The sequence below is a fragment of the Myotis lucifugus genome, unplaced genomic scaffold (genome assembly GCF_000147115.1).
Source record: "Myotis lucifugus unplaced genomic scaffold, Myoluc2.0 scaffold_15, whole genome shotgun sequence".
In the NCBI taxonomy this organism is placed as follows: domain Eukaryota; kingdom Metazoa; phylum Chordata; class Mammalia; order Chiroptera; family Vespertilionidae; genus Myotis; species Myotis lucifugus.
This window is the reverse complement of record NW_005871063.1, coordinates 3,317,942-3,331,810: the sequence shown is the minus strand read 5'-3', so window position 1 is coordinate 3,331,810 and position 13,869 is coordinate 3,317,942. Positions and strand designations below refer to the sequence as shown.

General features: G+C 40.3%; 1 protein-coding gene across 2 annotated transcripts in view; it reads right to left on the bottom strand.

The window, feature by feature from the left end:
• Positions 1-843: 843 nt before the first annotated feature.
• The window catches only part of COL1A2 (collagen type I alpha 2 chain), a 35,980-nt gene continuing 22,954 nt past the window's right edge, over positions 844-13,869 (bottom strand). The window contains exons 32-52 of one of the 2 annotated variants that reach the window (XM_006084963.3): positions 13,753-13,860; positions 13,041-13,094; positions 12,121-12,174; positions 11,344-11,397; positions 11,196-11,249; positions 10,994-11,101; positions 10,573-10,626; positions 9,253-9,306; positions 8,140-8,301; positions 7,310-7,417; positions 6,542-6,649; positions 6,091-6,144; positions 5,900-6,007; positions 5,703-5,756; positions 5,223-5,330; positions 4,700-4,753; positions 4,261-4,368; positions 3,698-3,956; positions 3,375-3,559; positions 2,403-2,645; positions 844-1,309 (exon numbers count right to left, since the gene is read on the bottom strand). In XM_006084963.3, the coding sequence (XP_006085025.1) occupies positions 1,163-1,309; positions 2,403-2,645; positions 3,375-3,559; positions 3,698-3,956; positions 4,261-4,368; positions 4,700-4,753; positions 5,223-5,330; positions 5,703-5,756; positions 5,900-6,007; positions 6,091-6,144; positions 6,542-6,649; positions 7,310-7,417; positions 8,140-8,301; positions 9,253-9,306; positions 10,573-10,626; positions 10,994-11,101; positions 11,196-11,249; positions 11,344-11,397; positions 12,121-12,174; positions 13,041-13,094; positions 13,753-13,860 (2,238 nt within the window). In that variant the 3' untranslated portion in view covers positions 844-1,162. Of the gene's footprint in view, positions 1,310-2,398; positions 2,646-3,374; positions 3,560-3,697; positions 3,957-4,260; positions 4,369-4,699; positions 4,754-5,222; positions 5,331-5,702; positions 5,757-5,899; positions 6,008-6,090; positions 6,145-6,541; positions 6,650-7,309; positions 7,418-8,139; positions 8,302-9,252; positions 9,307-10,572; positions 10,627-10,993; positions 11,102-11,195; positions 11,250-11,343; positions 11,398-12,120; positions 12,175-13,040; positions 13,095-13,752; positions 13,861-13,869 lie in introns of both variants that reach the window. The other variant, XM_023750725.1, reaches the window with a different exon arrangement.

Sequence of the window (13,869 nt, the reverse complement as noted above, 5' to 3'; positions counted from 1 at the left end):
TTAGAATAAACTTAGGTCAACAATGCCATGTTGCTTAGGTATTATGTATTTTGAGTAGGACAAATGTATAATAGTTCAGAGAAGGAATCTTCCCCATATTATAGATATAGAAACTGAAACTCAAAAAGGTGAAGTGCTCGAGGTCAATCAGCCAGAATTGGGGCTCAGATATCCTGGGCCCTTGTTCTCTGCTCTTTCTACCAAACCAAACTGCCCTTCTGCATAGTTTCTATCCAATAAGAAACACTCGGTCTAATGGCCGGTAGAGATGTCATAATCCATATTTATATTGCAAAGAGCATTGAAGCAAAGAATTTTACTCAATATTTTCTTTTGGAAAACCAAACATGCTTTATTTCATTTTTCACAATTTATTTAAACATCTCACATATACAAAATAGGTACAATTTAATTTTTCTGCTTGTCTTGAGAAGCAAGGCTTCTTTGGAACCATGGGAGAGGATGAAAATGAGACTGGCAGAGAACAAATGCTGAATGTAAAGAAGAGGACAATGGTGGGCAAATGATCTGCATACGTTTATTCAGGGATAAGATGTAAGTTACTGATGCAAAATCAAATGGAAAAAACACAATACAACTCAATACAGAGGAGTATCTTCTGAAATTCTTCTAGCACCATCAACACTTTTCAAGTATCTGAAATACTATTAATTAGCACCTTTGTATTTTGAACAAAACAAAACAAGTACCTCAGCTCATCTCTGTCTGGGCAGCACCTAATGGTATGGATCACACTCACAGGAAAGTGTTTTGAGGTAGTTTAAACCATTGGAAGTTTGGGTTTTAAACTTCCCTCTGTGGAAGATATTCAAAAGCCACAAGTGGTGCACATGTTCATGGTTTTTATTTTTCAATTTTTATTTTGGTTTTCTTACAAAGGTTGACATTGTCCACAACAGGTGTAAGAGTGTTGAAAAAAAATCCAAATCTTTTGGGGAGGGGAGAGGGAGAGGGAATTAATGAAATCGTATTGCACAATGCTCTGATCAATCCTCCTTCTCTTTTGCCCGCAATTTAAGCAAATAGATGTGCAGAGGAAATGGAAGGATTCAGCTTTTAGTGAAAAAAGAAGAAAAAGAAATGGCAAAGAGAGAAAGTTGTTATTTTAGATTTCCTTTCTTTTAATTTAGGTTGAGTTCAACTATTTGAAACAGACTGGGCCAATGTCCAAACTGATTTCTTGGTCAGCACCACCGATGTCCAAAATTGCAATATCAAGGAAAGGCAGGCGAGATGGCTTATTTGTTTTGTATTCAATGATTGTCTTTCCCCATTCGTTTGTCTTTTTCTGTTAAAAAAAAAGAGAGAGAAGAAAAAATATACATAAAGCAGCAATATTTTGGAATCTAATGTCATCTGAATCTTAGATATAAGAACTGCATTTTCACTTGTGTCATTCTGAAGACATGTGTCCCAGATCAACACATTCATCTTTGAAACAGAAGCAATGGGGGGTGTCTTTAGAGGGAGAGGCTTCCTACCAGTCTAATTAAAACAACAACAACATTGCAATACATATTCCTAGTGATTTATCTCTACATCATCATTTTCAGGATGTGTGTGTGTCTGTGGGGGAGAGGGGAGTTGGAGAGTATTGCTATCAGTATATTTAAATTTTTCTTCCATTTATAGTATACTAGAGGCCCTGTGCACAATATTTGTGTGCTGTGGGGAGGGTCCCTCAGCCCGGCCTGCACCCTTTCACAGTCCGGGAGCCTGCGGGGGATGTCCGACTGACTAAGCAGGCAGTTGGACATCTTTAGCGCTGCCATGGAGGTGGGAGTGGCTCCCGCCATCTCGGCTATGCTTGCCACAGCTTCTGGCTGAGCAGTGCTCCCCCTGTGGGAGCGCACTGACCACCAGGGGCAGCTCATGCATGGAGTGTCTGCCCCTGGTGGTCAGTGTGCGTCATAGCAATGGGTTGTTCTGCCATTCGGTCGATTTGCATATTAGCCTTTTATTATATAGGATTATAGAGAAAGCATGAAAAAATTTAAATGTAGGCCATGTTAGCAAGTAAAACAACATACATGTAACTATAAATTATAGCTTGGGTCCTTTAAGCCTCAAGTAATTTTAAGTTATGGGCATAAATTATCATTTAAGAAAAGAGAAGAAACTAATACAAAAAAACAACTAATATATGGACATAGTATATATTTCAGTATTTCAGAGAATTTCAGAAGGCAAGAAAGATCTGATAAGAATACTCTGGATTTAACATCTGAATTTAGATAACTAAATTCATGTAAAATGATTAAATAAGTTAGGCCACTCATTTATCTGTTTACTTTGTGTGTGTTTCTAAATTAGGACTCCCCCCCACCCCCCGCCCCTCAGGTAAGTCCTATTCACTATTCCCATATTTCACTTTTACTTACAGAGCAGCCGTCTACAAGAACAGTGTAAGTGAACCTGCTGTTGCCCTCGGAAACAAGTTCAACATCATTGGAGCCTTGCAGAATGACAGACTTCTTCAGGTTGCCAGTCTCATCATCCATGTATGCAATGCTGTTCTTGCAGTGGTAGGTGATGTTTTGAGAGGCATGGTTGGCCAGCAGGCGCATGAAGGCAAGTTGGGTAGCCATTTCCTTGGTAGTCACTCCTTCAACATTGTATTCAAACTACAGAGAATAAGATGGAAATTCCAATTAAGTGGAGAAGGACTCAGCTACTAAGAGTCAATTTGGAAAAAAAATAGTCTGGTATAGGGAAAAACAATGAAGTCAGATTTGAACCTTAAGAATAAGGAGATTTTACTTTCTTATTTAAAAAAAATATTTATTGTTGAAAGTATTACATATGTCCCCTCTTTTTTCCCCACTGGCCATTAAAGGAAACAGAATCCACTTGTCTTTGAAGTATTAGTTACCTAGAAGGGCCTTGGGAACAACCAGGCTGAGGCTAGGTCATCTCAGAAAGGTACCTCTTTCAGACAAGCCTTTTTGTGTATGTTTCTTATTTACAATAAAAGAGCAGAGATCGGAATTTGGATCTCGTTCTTTTTCTGTGATTCCCACCAGTAGGCATTCAATAAATTCGGTGAAAAGGTTAATTAAAAATTTAAATAAGCACATATGCTGAAAATACATATGCATGGTCAGTACACCTTCATATTAAATGACATTAGTCAGTTTCTCCAGTGATTATCAGTTAAGTTAAATGTGAGTAATAACTTTGAATTGTATGGATATGTTCAATCAATATGTCTTTAATGTGTAACTCAAGATAGAACTGGAATCCCAAAAAGAGCAGGTTCTTTTAATAAGTCCATTCCAGTAAAGGATTAAAAAACAAACAATCCTAACAAAATATTGTTTAGCAAGGGAAGGAATGTTTGTGGGATTCCTCACCTGGGTTCCACCATTGATAGTTTCTCCTAACCAGACGTGCTTCTTGGTCTTGGAACTTCTGTACCCGTTCTTGACTGGGATGTTCTCAGGTTGAGCCCGGATGCAGGTTTCACCAGTGGAGAAATCGCAGTATACTTTGATAGCATCCATAGTGCATCCTTGGTTAGGGTCAATCCAGTAGTAACCTTTAAGAAAAAAAACAAGACCCGGACCATAAAACCTCTCGCTGAGGTTTTACTTTTCATTCTAAGTATCAGTGGGAACTGATTTTGAAAAGCCCAACTTGTGAGAAGGGTCATTCTGGCTTGGACATCTTGACCTACCACTGCTCCACTCTGGGTGGCTGAGTCTCAAGTCACGGCATGTGCGAGCTGGGTTCTTCCTAGAGCCTTCGGGAGTAAGAAGGGTCTCAATCTGGTTGTTGAGAGATTTCAGAGTGGCATCAACTTCATAATCCTTGGGTCTGAGAGAAGGTGGTGAACGAGGCTGGTCAGCCCTGTAGAAGTCTCCATCAAAACCAAAGTCATAACCACCACCACTTATGCCAGGAGGTCCGGGAGGGCCAGGGGGACCAGGAGGACCCTGCAAAGGTGAAAGTGAGAAAGAGGAGGCTCACTGAGAGACATCAATGACAGCAGGTTTTCAGATGGGCATCACACAAAAGCATGTTTTAATAAGTAAAAAAAGAATCAGATTTATGTAAATAAACAACTTGCTCCCAGGCATACATGCAGGGATGGATTTAAGCAACTCATTATATACAGACCACTTTTAGATATTTTAGAAAACATGGAACTGGGAGACTACTTTAATGTGTTGACATAATTATCTTGGTTTAGTCTTTAGGCCAGTGATGCTCTTTATTCTTTCCCCAAATAATACTTACAGCGGGACCTTGGCTACCCTGAGTGCCACGAATGCCAGCAGGTCCGACCACACCAGGATGTCCATTGCGACCATCTTTGCCAGGAGGGCCAGAAGGACCAGCAGGGCCCTAGGGAAGAAGGACTTTGTGAGCCAGTGAAACCCCCCTAAGAGAGCAAAGGCCTGGGGCTCACTACCTTCTATGCAGTAGTTCTCAACCTTCTGGCCCTTTAAATACATTTCCTCATGTTGTGACCCAACCATAAAATTATTTTCGTTGCTACTTCATAACTGTAATGTTGCTACTGTTATGAATCTTAATGTAAATATCTGATATGCAGGATGGTCTTAGGCGACCCCTGTGAAAGGGTCGTTCGACTGCCAAAGGGGTCACGACCCACAGGTTGAGAACCCCTGTATAGGCTCTATTTCAGAGATAGATGTCTCTTAGAGTTACCTACCCTGGGGCCAGCAGGACCCACAGTGCCAGGAGCACCTTGATCACCATGATGACCCTTTAAAGAGAGAACAGGAAAATCACATTTTCAGAACACCTGTCAATAAATAGATTTTTAAAAACTGAATGGAAAACTTTAGTTCCAATGAACTCTGGATTGAGAAAATTGAAAATGTAAAATGGGGCTCTTTTCTCCCATTATGTCTATTATATTCAATTTTTTTTCTGCAAGCTATTTCAGCAGTGCAATATTAGTCATTCCTCTAATTACATTTACTTTAAGTGAGGTTGAAGGACATTGTTGCCAGGAGATTTTAATATATGTGTATTTTTATCTCCCTTAACCCTCACCTTTTCACGGTGGGATGAAACAGTATTATCTCCAAGAGATGAAGTTAGCCGGAGAATGGTAAATGAATATGAGGCAGGACATTTTAGAATAATACCAGTGAAAATCTAAGGAAGATCATTTTGGGTTGAAGGCCTTTAAGATCTGCATAGATGCTGGATGTCCTCATTTTACTTACAGCAAGACCAGGAAGACCTTGCAATCCATTGTGTCCCTTTAAGCCAGGAAGACCTCTGGGCCCCTTCTCACCAGGCTCTCCCTTATCACCTCGAATACCTTGTGCGCCCTGCAGAGAAAGAGTAGGGCATATAGGACATTTACCTTTTTAGAAAAATGACACTCACTTCTCAACAAATACTGTTGAATCTCTTTACAAAGGACACTCAAGACATGCAAAGGTCTAAAAGCCATGTGTATGCTACTCCCATCTCAATCTGCTTTAGTTGAGCTGTCTGTAATGTTGGCTATATCTTCATGATTATTTAGTACAAACAAGCAGAAGAGATTTGAAGTTGTGATTTAAAAGCTATTTGTAACAATTCTCAACAGGGACTAAATTAAAAAAAAGTCTAGCCTATATATTGTCTATTTTTTTTAATGGACAGTCTAGATTTCTCTTAAATGTTCATTTGTAAAGAAATCTTCACTATGTACATACACTAGGACCTCTTGGACCAACGGCACCGGTGGGACCAACAGAACCAGCAGGACCCTGTGAATTGGAAAAGAAAAATACAAGTTATCAGCATGCCCAAGATAGTCCTCCCCGGCCCCTCTCAGGTTCCCACGTGTGGGGCAGTCAGAGGTAAAGCCTATGAGGATGACAGCATTAAGGAACTGGTATTTACAACTTACAGGTTCACCACGGTTTCCATGTTTTCCAGTGGGACCCACAGGGCCATGAGGACCAGGTGCACCCACAGTGCCAACAGGACCAGCGTTGCCAGGGTAACCACGGTCTCCCTACCAAAGGCAAAATGAAGCTTAGCATCTTGCCTGTAGTTTAGTCACTTTTAAATGAGAGGAAGATGAAGAGGTATACCAACCTTGTGTCCAGGTTGACCATCACGGCCTGGGGGACCATCACTCCCAGGGTTGCCCTGTGAAGACATCACACCAACAAAGGCACTTAATGAGCTCTGTAGCCCACCAGCCCCTTTAGTTCAGCTATTCTGCCTTCATCACTCCCAGAACTCAATAGTGAAAACCCTTTCAGACTGTTAAAAATAGGAACAACACCGTGCCAACCTAGATTTTTTTAGAAGTGTTTTCTTAATATTTTGGCCAGCTTTGAAGTATTGTATACTATTTAAAGACCTACCCTGCATCCCAAGTAATTTTTTATTTTATTTTCAATACTAGGAGTGGTCAGTATATGTAGATATTACTGACACCATGTTTAGAAACTTGGAACAAGTGGACCTCAGGGCAGGATATAAAGCTGCACATAATGAAATATTGCCAGGTTTTATTTTACAAACCAAGTGTTGGACTCACATCACGGCCGGCTTCACCAGGAGCACCGTTAACTCCAGGACTACCCACAGCACCAGGGGGACCACGGGCCCCAGGTGGACCGGCAATGCCAAGAGGACCAGGCTCACCCTAAAAAGGCAGAGAAGACAAAATAGCATTTCTCTCATTAAACAGAGTGCCAATCCTACCTTCCCAGAACTACCCTAGCCAGGAGTTTTCAGCTTGAAGAAAGAATGAAAATGAATAGGCTATAAAATGGTAAGAACTGTCACCCTCACCGTTCCCCTACACACTTAGGATGCCCTGCTCTATGTAGTTTTGGAATGTCCTCTGTATACGGTGAGCCTAGTTTCATCTGCTAGCCCAAATGAAATGAATTCATAAAGTTGAGAGAGTTTATGGAGATGAGATGGTTCCTAGTTGCTGTCACGTCTAAGGTTTAATGGGATGATTCAGAACTTTCAGAGTTTCATTCTTCCCACAGGATAAATGATGCTAGCATTTCATATTGCAGAGGAGTAAATGCAATTAGAGCTTATGTCATTCTTAAGCATGTAAAAAGAACAAAAATCATTCTGCATAATGTTAAGCTGTGTCTTTATTGCATGTGTCTAAGTAAGGTGGTATTAAAGCTTCTTGGAGAAGTGACATGTGATCTGAATAAAGGAAATGCCATGAATAAAATATCTTAAGTGGAGTTATTCAGTGATCAATCTGTCACATTTGAAGTGGCAGCTTTTAAAATCTTTTATTATGTTAATGAGAATAAGAATGGTGTCAAACACTCACCACAGATCCGGAAACACCTGGTAGACCACGTTCACCTCTAGAGCCTGGGAGACCCAGAATACCAGGAGCACCAAGAAGACCCTGAGGACCTGGGGTGCCAGGAGGTCCCTGAACAAGATGAAGAAGACTGAGTGTTACTGTAAAGACCATAGCTGATAACAGGTTGGCTTGAGGGTTATGAGAATGAGCTATCCTCAGTTTAGAAACAGTCCGGTTAGCAGGACATATCCTTAGATGTCTTTTCTTTAGTGAGGACAATGAGTTTCCATCTTGGCATGCATATTTTTGTTCCTGGTCCCTTCTTGAAACCAGTGGAACAACATTAAAAATATGTGGTTGAAATGAATGAATTTAGCCCTCTGGGTTATAGAGTAGAGTTTTTATAGAATCTATGCCAGCAAGCAAATTTTGACCTTGGCCTCTAACTGAACCAGGTCTAACAAAAGCACATTTCAGAGTAGGAATAATATTGGACAATGCACGTTGAAGGAACTGGTAGCTTACTGAGATCAAATAATAGATGGTAGGATGACCACTGCGCTGGGATTCTGTTCTAATCCCCGTATCTTAAGGTGCCCTCAAGAATTTAAAGGGCTGTTTTGGTAAAACCTTGAGTTTTCTCTTTTATCATTATTCCCATCTAGTACCTTCTGAGCATCCACTGAAGCGATGACCCTCAATATCTGTTAGACAGATTTCCTGGCTTAACTGAGCTCTACTCAAGAGCCTGCAATGCTCATCAACAAATATACACCATTTGAAGATTTGTGTAAGGGTTTTATTTTGATTCAATGTAAGGTATTAGGAAAGAGAAGTTTAAAATCACTTACAGCAGCACCAGGCTCTCCAGAAGGACCCTTTTCACCAACAAAGCCAGGAGGCCCAGTTGCACCTGTTTCTCCTGTTCGGCCAACTGGACCTTGGTCACCACGAGGCCCACGGATTCCTTCTTTACCAGAAGCACCAGGGGGACCAGGAGGGCCAGTGATACCCTGTGGGCAAATGTACAAGGTCATTTACTTTCTGTTAATCATCACGGACCTGGAAGAGAGCAGCTGGGATTTTTGATATTAAGATGCAGGGGAAACAACAAAATAGTATCCTCGCCATTTGGGAGAAATGTTTAGATTTTTAAACATTCTTTCTTATAGAAAGAAGCAACTCCCATCTTCCTTCTCTGGAGGCTGTAATAAAGTGAACAGAGGTAGAAGCTAAGGCAAATGTTTGTGAGGGGAAGCAATGCTGTAGTACTAGTAACCTGGCATATTGGAACTAAGCAAAGTTATCAAGTTGGTTGTAAATGAGTGAGTTTTGGAGAACTCTAGTCATTTATTTTTTGAAGAAAGCCAATACTGGCATTTTGTTCATAAGTGAGGAATCACATATGCTCTCAACTAGCTTTAATTAAATGCCTACAGGGAATGAAGATTTTTGTGTTATGAACCTGTAGAAGGATTCCAAGAAATCAACATCTTTGCTATTTTTCCCCCCTGAAACCTTAACCGGAAGACTTAATCCTTGGTAATTAATTAAATTCTCTTGAGTCCTGACAGAAGAGTCTGATTCAGAATTAAATTAGAGGCCAAACCACCTTTAAATTCAGGAACAATTATACCTTAACAACGGGACAGAATGTTGGCTATAAAGGGTATAGAAATATCTGATATGTGACTAAAACTGTTCTGTTTTTTATTTTTAACAAAAAGACTATGCCCCTAAAAGGGAACTTATGTTCACATGAATAAAATCCTCTTAAATTGATATTATAAGATATAATTTGTGATGAATTTGCCTTAACGGTTCAGAAAAACTGATTTTAGACTAGGAAAGTGATAGCTAAATATTAGTAGCATATTTTTACACAGTTTCTTACCAGTTTCCCACCAGAGGCCAGGTCTTTTGGCTAGAGTGTATGAAGACATATTTTGTAGTGATTTACTTACACTGGGTCCAGGAGGACCAGTACGTCCAGCAGCACCAGGGAAACCAGTCATGCCCTAGAACCAAGCACATTAAAATTCCATATTAAAATTCTACAGTCAGCAGCAACTTCAAAGATTCAGGTAAAATGGAAAATTCTGACAAATCCTCAATACTATGTGACAAAGGGATGGACCAAGGAGTAGGTAGTGGCAGCCTCATATAGAGTATTATTAAATCAGGACCCCAAGACCCTCCATCTCTACCATCTTCCTCACCAGCATTCCTCCACTTGTAACACCCACATTTTGCATTAAAGCTCCGATGGTCCTTTTCTAAATGTTAATATATTACTGGAGGTTGTAAGAACAAGAAGATAAGGACACTATGCCATTATTACACCTTGTTGTGTATACCTTAATAACTATCTTAACTACCTGGCTGGGTGCTAAGGGAATGGACACTGAATAAGTAATTTTGTTTACAGAGGAAGATACAACAAAAGACAAAGTTTTAGTTGTTGTCCAATGAAAGAAGGAAGGAGCCTTAGGGAGCTCAGGGTCTCTAGGGAGTTGGTGTGATAACACTGGATGTCAAAGGAAAGGACTTGGTCAGGCAGAAGAAGTGAAGCATCAACAAGAAGATAAAGGGTCTCAAAGAAATGTTTTACCCATTCCACAATTAAACCACCAGGAATTTTAATTTGGGTTATTACCTCAAGTGAGGTGGTAGCAACATACATGACACTGAGTCATACCTGGGATTATGTTAATATCCTATGAAGCTGACCTTCACTTCAATATGAGAATTTCTTTGATCAGAGTTAACTTGAATCTCAAGTGTCTCCTTATATTAGTACAAATTTACCTAAAATATCCAAACTTTCAAGTTGTACCTATTCAATTTTTTAAAAAATTATTGTTGAAAGTATTACAGATGCCCCCCTACCCCCCCATTGACTCCCTTTACCCTGCACCTGCCACCACCCCCGACATCTACCACACTATTGTCTGTGTCCATGGGTTATGCATATAAGTTATTTGGTTACTCTCTTCCCTTTCCCTCTAAGATGTGTCAATCTGTTCCATGCTTCCATGTCTTTGGATCTCTTTTGTTGATCAGTTTAGCTTGTTCATTAGATTCCAATATAAGGGAGATCATGTGATACTTGTCTTTCTCTGACTGGCTTATTTCGCTTAGCATAATACTTTCCCTGTCCCTTCATGCAGTCTCAAAGTGTAAGAGTTCCTTCTTTTTTGCAGCTGCATAGTATTCTATTTTGTAAATATGTCCCTCTTAGATTTTAAAGAAAGAAAAGTCATGAGTCCATTTTAAATACTCACAGGGGGGCCACCATCACCACGAGTTCCAGCAGGACCTGGGGGGCCATTGGGACCCTAAATGGAAACAAAAGAAGATGGGATCAAATCACAAAACAATTCTTACAATCGTTATTCTTTTATTCAAAGGAATCATTCTCATGTCTCTTAGAAGCAAATATAGAAATTAAAAATAATTATCTGTGTCATATAAAATAAAATAAGTGTTCTTACTTCAATATTACCACCTATGGGATTATCAAAAAATAAGGTAATATAAATGAGACTTTTACAAATATAAAACAGGATGCAAATGTTAATTCGTATTTTAAAAATAATCTTCTATCTGGCATATTCTCTGCTGTGTATAGTAGGAATTTAATTGATGTATGTGCAATTCTAATATTTCATAGGTAGCCGTTGAGCACCAGTGAATTCAACTTACAGATGGTCCAGCAGCTCCTACAGGGCCTGTGGGACCAACAACACCATTTTCACCCTTGGGCCCTTTGGTTCCTCTCTCTCCTTTAGCACCAGGTTGACCAGCAGCACCCTGTTGGAAAGGAACAGTTTTATGGTTCAGGTAGTCCAAACTCACTTACGAACTTATGATGTTTTCAGATTAACCTTTATTACAGGATACTCACGGCAGGACCAGCAAATCCATTGGGACCAGCGGGACCAACTTCACCACGTTCACCCTAGGTGAGAGAAGGCATTTTTATGTCTTAGCATCTTAGGTTCATCAATGTCTAAAAGTTATGAGTGTCCACAATGACCCAGGTTTCTACTTACAGGGCTACCACGAGGACCAGCGGGACCAGCAGGACCAGCAGCACCAGCTTCACCCTATGATGGGGCCAAAGATGAGCTTGTTAATGTGCCAAACACAAATGCTCACAGAGTTGGAAGGAGAGGTAACCATGCTAGACAGTTGTCCCCTGTCCGAGTTTGCTGATGCATTGGGAGAGATAACTAATGCACATCTACAGAGTAAAATGAAGTGGTTCTGACTCTGCTTAATGTTTGTATTCAATTTGTGGGCTGAAGTGGTATTGGTCATACACTTGCAAAAACTCTATAAATCATGCCTACAATACCAGGAAGAGGACATTCTATTTTTTAGATGAACACAGGGCTGATCTATTTGCTGCAATCTGTGCAGTACAATAAATAAGGCCTATTTTAAGTGTTCAATGGGAAATGAGCACACTATGTATTTTATTGATTTCTTTTCTTTTCTTTCTTTTTCTTTTTTTTTACAATTGCAGGCTTTGAGAAGGCTCAGTGCATTAGGATGTTTTTAATGAGCAACAGAGTAGGACTTTAAAACAAATGACAAGGAGTAAAGTGTAGATCACATAGCTGGCATATATGTAGGAAGGGGAAGAGAACTTTAAACACACAGTGTTTCCTGCTGCCCCATCATAAAACATAGGTTTTTAAATAAGTGGGTTTAAAACCAAGCCATAAAAATGAATTACTGTGACTTCTGGGAGCTAAGGCAGGCAGGAAATTTTAGCTACTGCTATTGGCTCGGAGAGTTGCAACTCAGAGAAAATGCATGCTTACCCGATCACCAGAGGCTCCAGAAGGACCAGGGGCACCCATGGCACCAGGAGCGCCCTAGGACCAAAAAGGAAACAGATCTTATAATAACCTCCCTTAGCATCAACAGTGACCCCTGCTGTTCCCCCCTGCTGTGCTTATCCAGGGACAGGCCACTTTCATTGCACACTCTAGTCTAGGTGGACATCAAAAAAACCTTTGATGCGTTTCAGTTCTAATTATCAATACTATTAGAAGCCACTCTCAGGAGGAGAGTGCTCCCGTGGTAAAGGTTATGGAAATGTGTAAGGCAAGGGCAGGTTAGGAATTGGGGAGATCTGAACTCTCTGCTCTTATCAAATTCCCTTGAGAGCAGCAAATGTGTGGCCTTGTTTGGAACTGTTAGGACTTTGTGATTCAGAGAAAGGACTACTATGAATGTGCCACAGTGAGATATCAGCTCCAAGAGAGAGATGAGAAGAAGAAACCAAGGTAGCTTATGGCTTTTAAGAGCTGTGGTGTGGTTATTATGAGATTATCTTTGGCATCTCCATGGCATTAACAGGATCTGGTTAGGAGGTTCTGGCTTCTTAAAATGTAGGAGTTAGTGTTTTTTTTCTAAAGCCCTCTAATGACTTCAGCAATCCTTTAAAGTTCCAGTAACCCCAGAGTTTTTGGTTTGTACTTTTTACTTTTGTTCAGTTAACAATGAGGAAGGTAGAAAATTCAGGCTATGATTTTCAAAGTGGTAAGTCCTCTTGACTTTTGCTTTTGGAACATGTAAAATGGTATCATTCGTCGTAGACCCAGGAAGGGATAGGAGGCTCTTTGACTAAACTCAAATCCTTATTTGTCAGTTCTGTTTTGGAAAGCTTCTCAACTCAAATTGAGTGGGGGTACAAAAACATAATCTAAGCACAAACAATAAACAAAATTTTACTCACACGAGCACCATCTCTGCCTGTGGTACCCATTTCACCTCTGAGGCCAGGTTCACCCTGAAATATAAAGCAGGAACCACGTTTTGTTTTCCGACCAAAGTTTTTAATCAAAATTACCTTGAAGTGTTCTTACAGAACATACTATAATATCTCAGTCATTGAAAATCTTAGTAATGCCTTGATTCCCTACCATTCTACATGTGTGAAAGGAGGAATTTAAAAAAAAATAGGAAAATAATCAAGGACCTTTTCAGATGATCGTTAAATATTCTTTTCTAATTTCCATGACCCTCCTGAAGCATAATCAAGCATAATTCATGTGGACAGAATTATAAGGTAACGTCACAGCGGGCTTCAGTGCCCAATCCCTCCTATGGCATAACTAATGCAGCAGCACGGTTGACAGCTGTTCAATATAGCTTTTTGCCATTAATTAGGGCAGGATGAGGCATTATTGTTAGTGGCATTAAAATGAGCCTCATGTATTACTCAACACCATCTGTTTGTGTGAAATTCCATGGTAGCAAGGAATTTTGCCACATTAGTGAGTTTAGAAATGCGTAGGTGCTAGGTGGCAGGGGGAAACATACATGCGTAGATATCAAAATGCTACTAGACCACCTGCCAAGAATTGTAAAAAACTGGGCAACCTCGTGCAGCCCTTTCGCTAGAGTTCATCAACAATATGTATTCAAGTCCAACACTAAAAGGGTACCTTGTCTCCCTTGCCTCCGGGGATGCCAGCAGCACCCCTCTCTCCGGGGAGTCCACCAGGACCAGGGGCACCAGCACTGCCCGGAGCACCAACGGATCCAGGTTCACCCTTGAATCA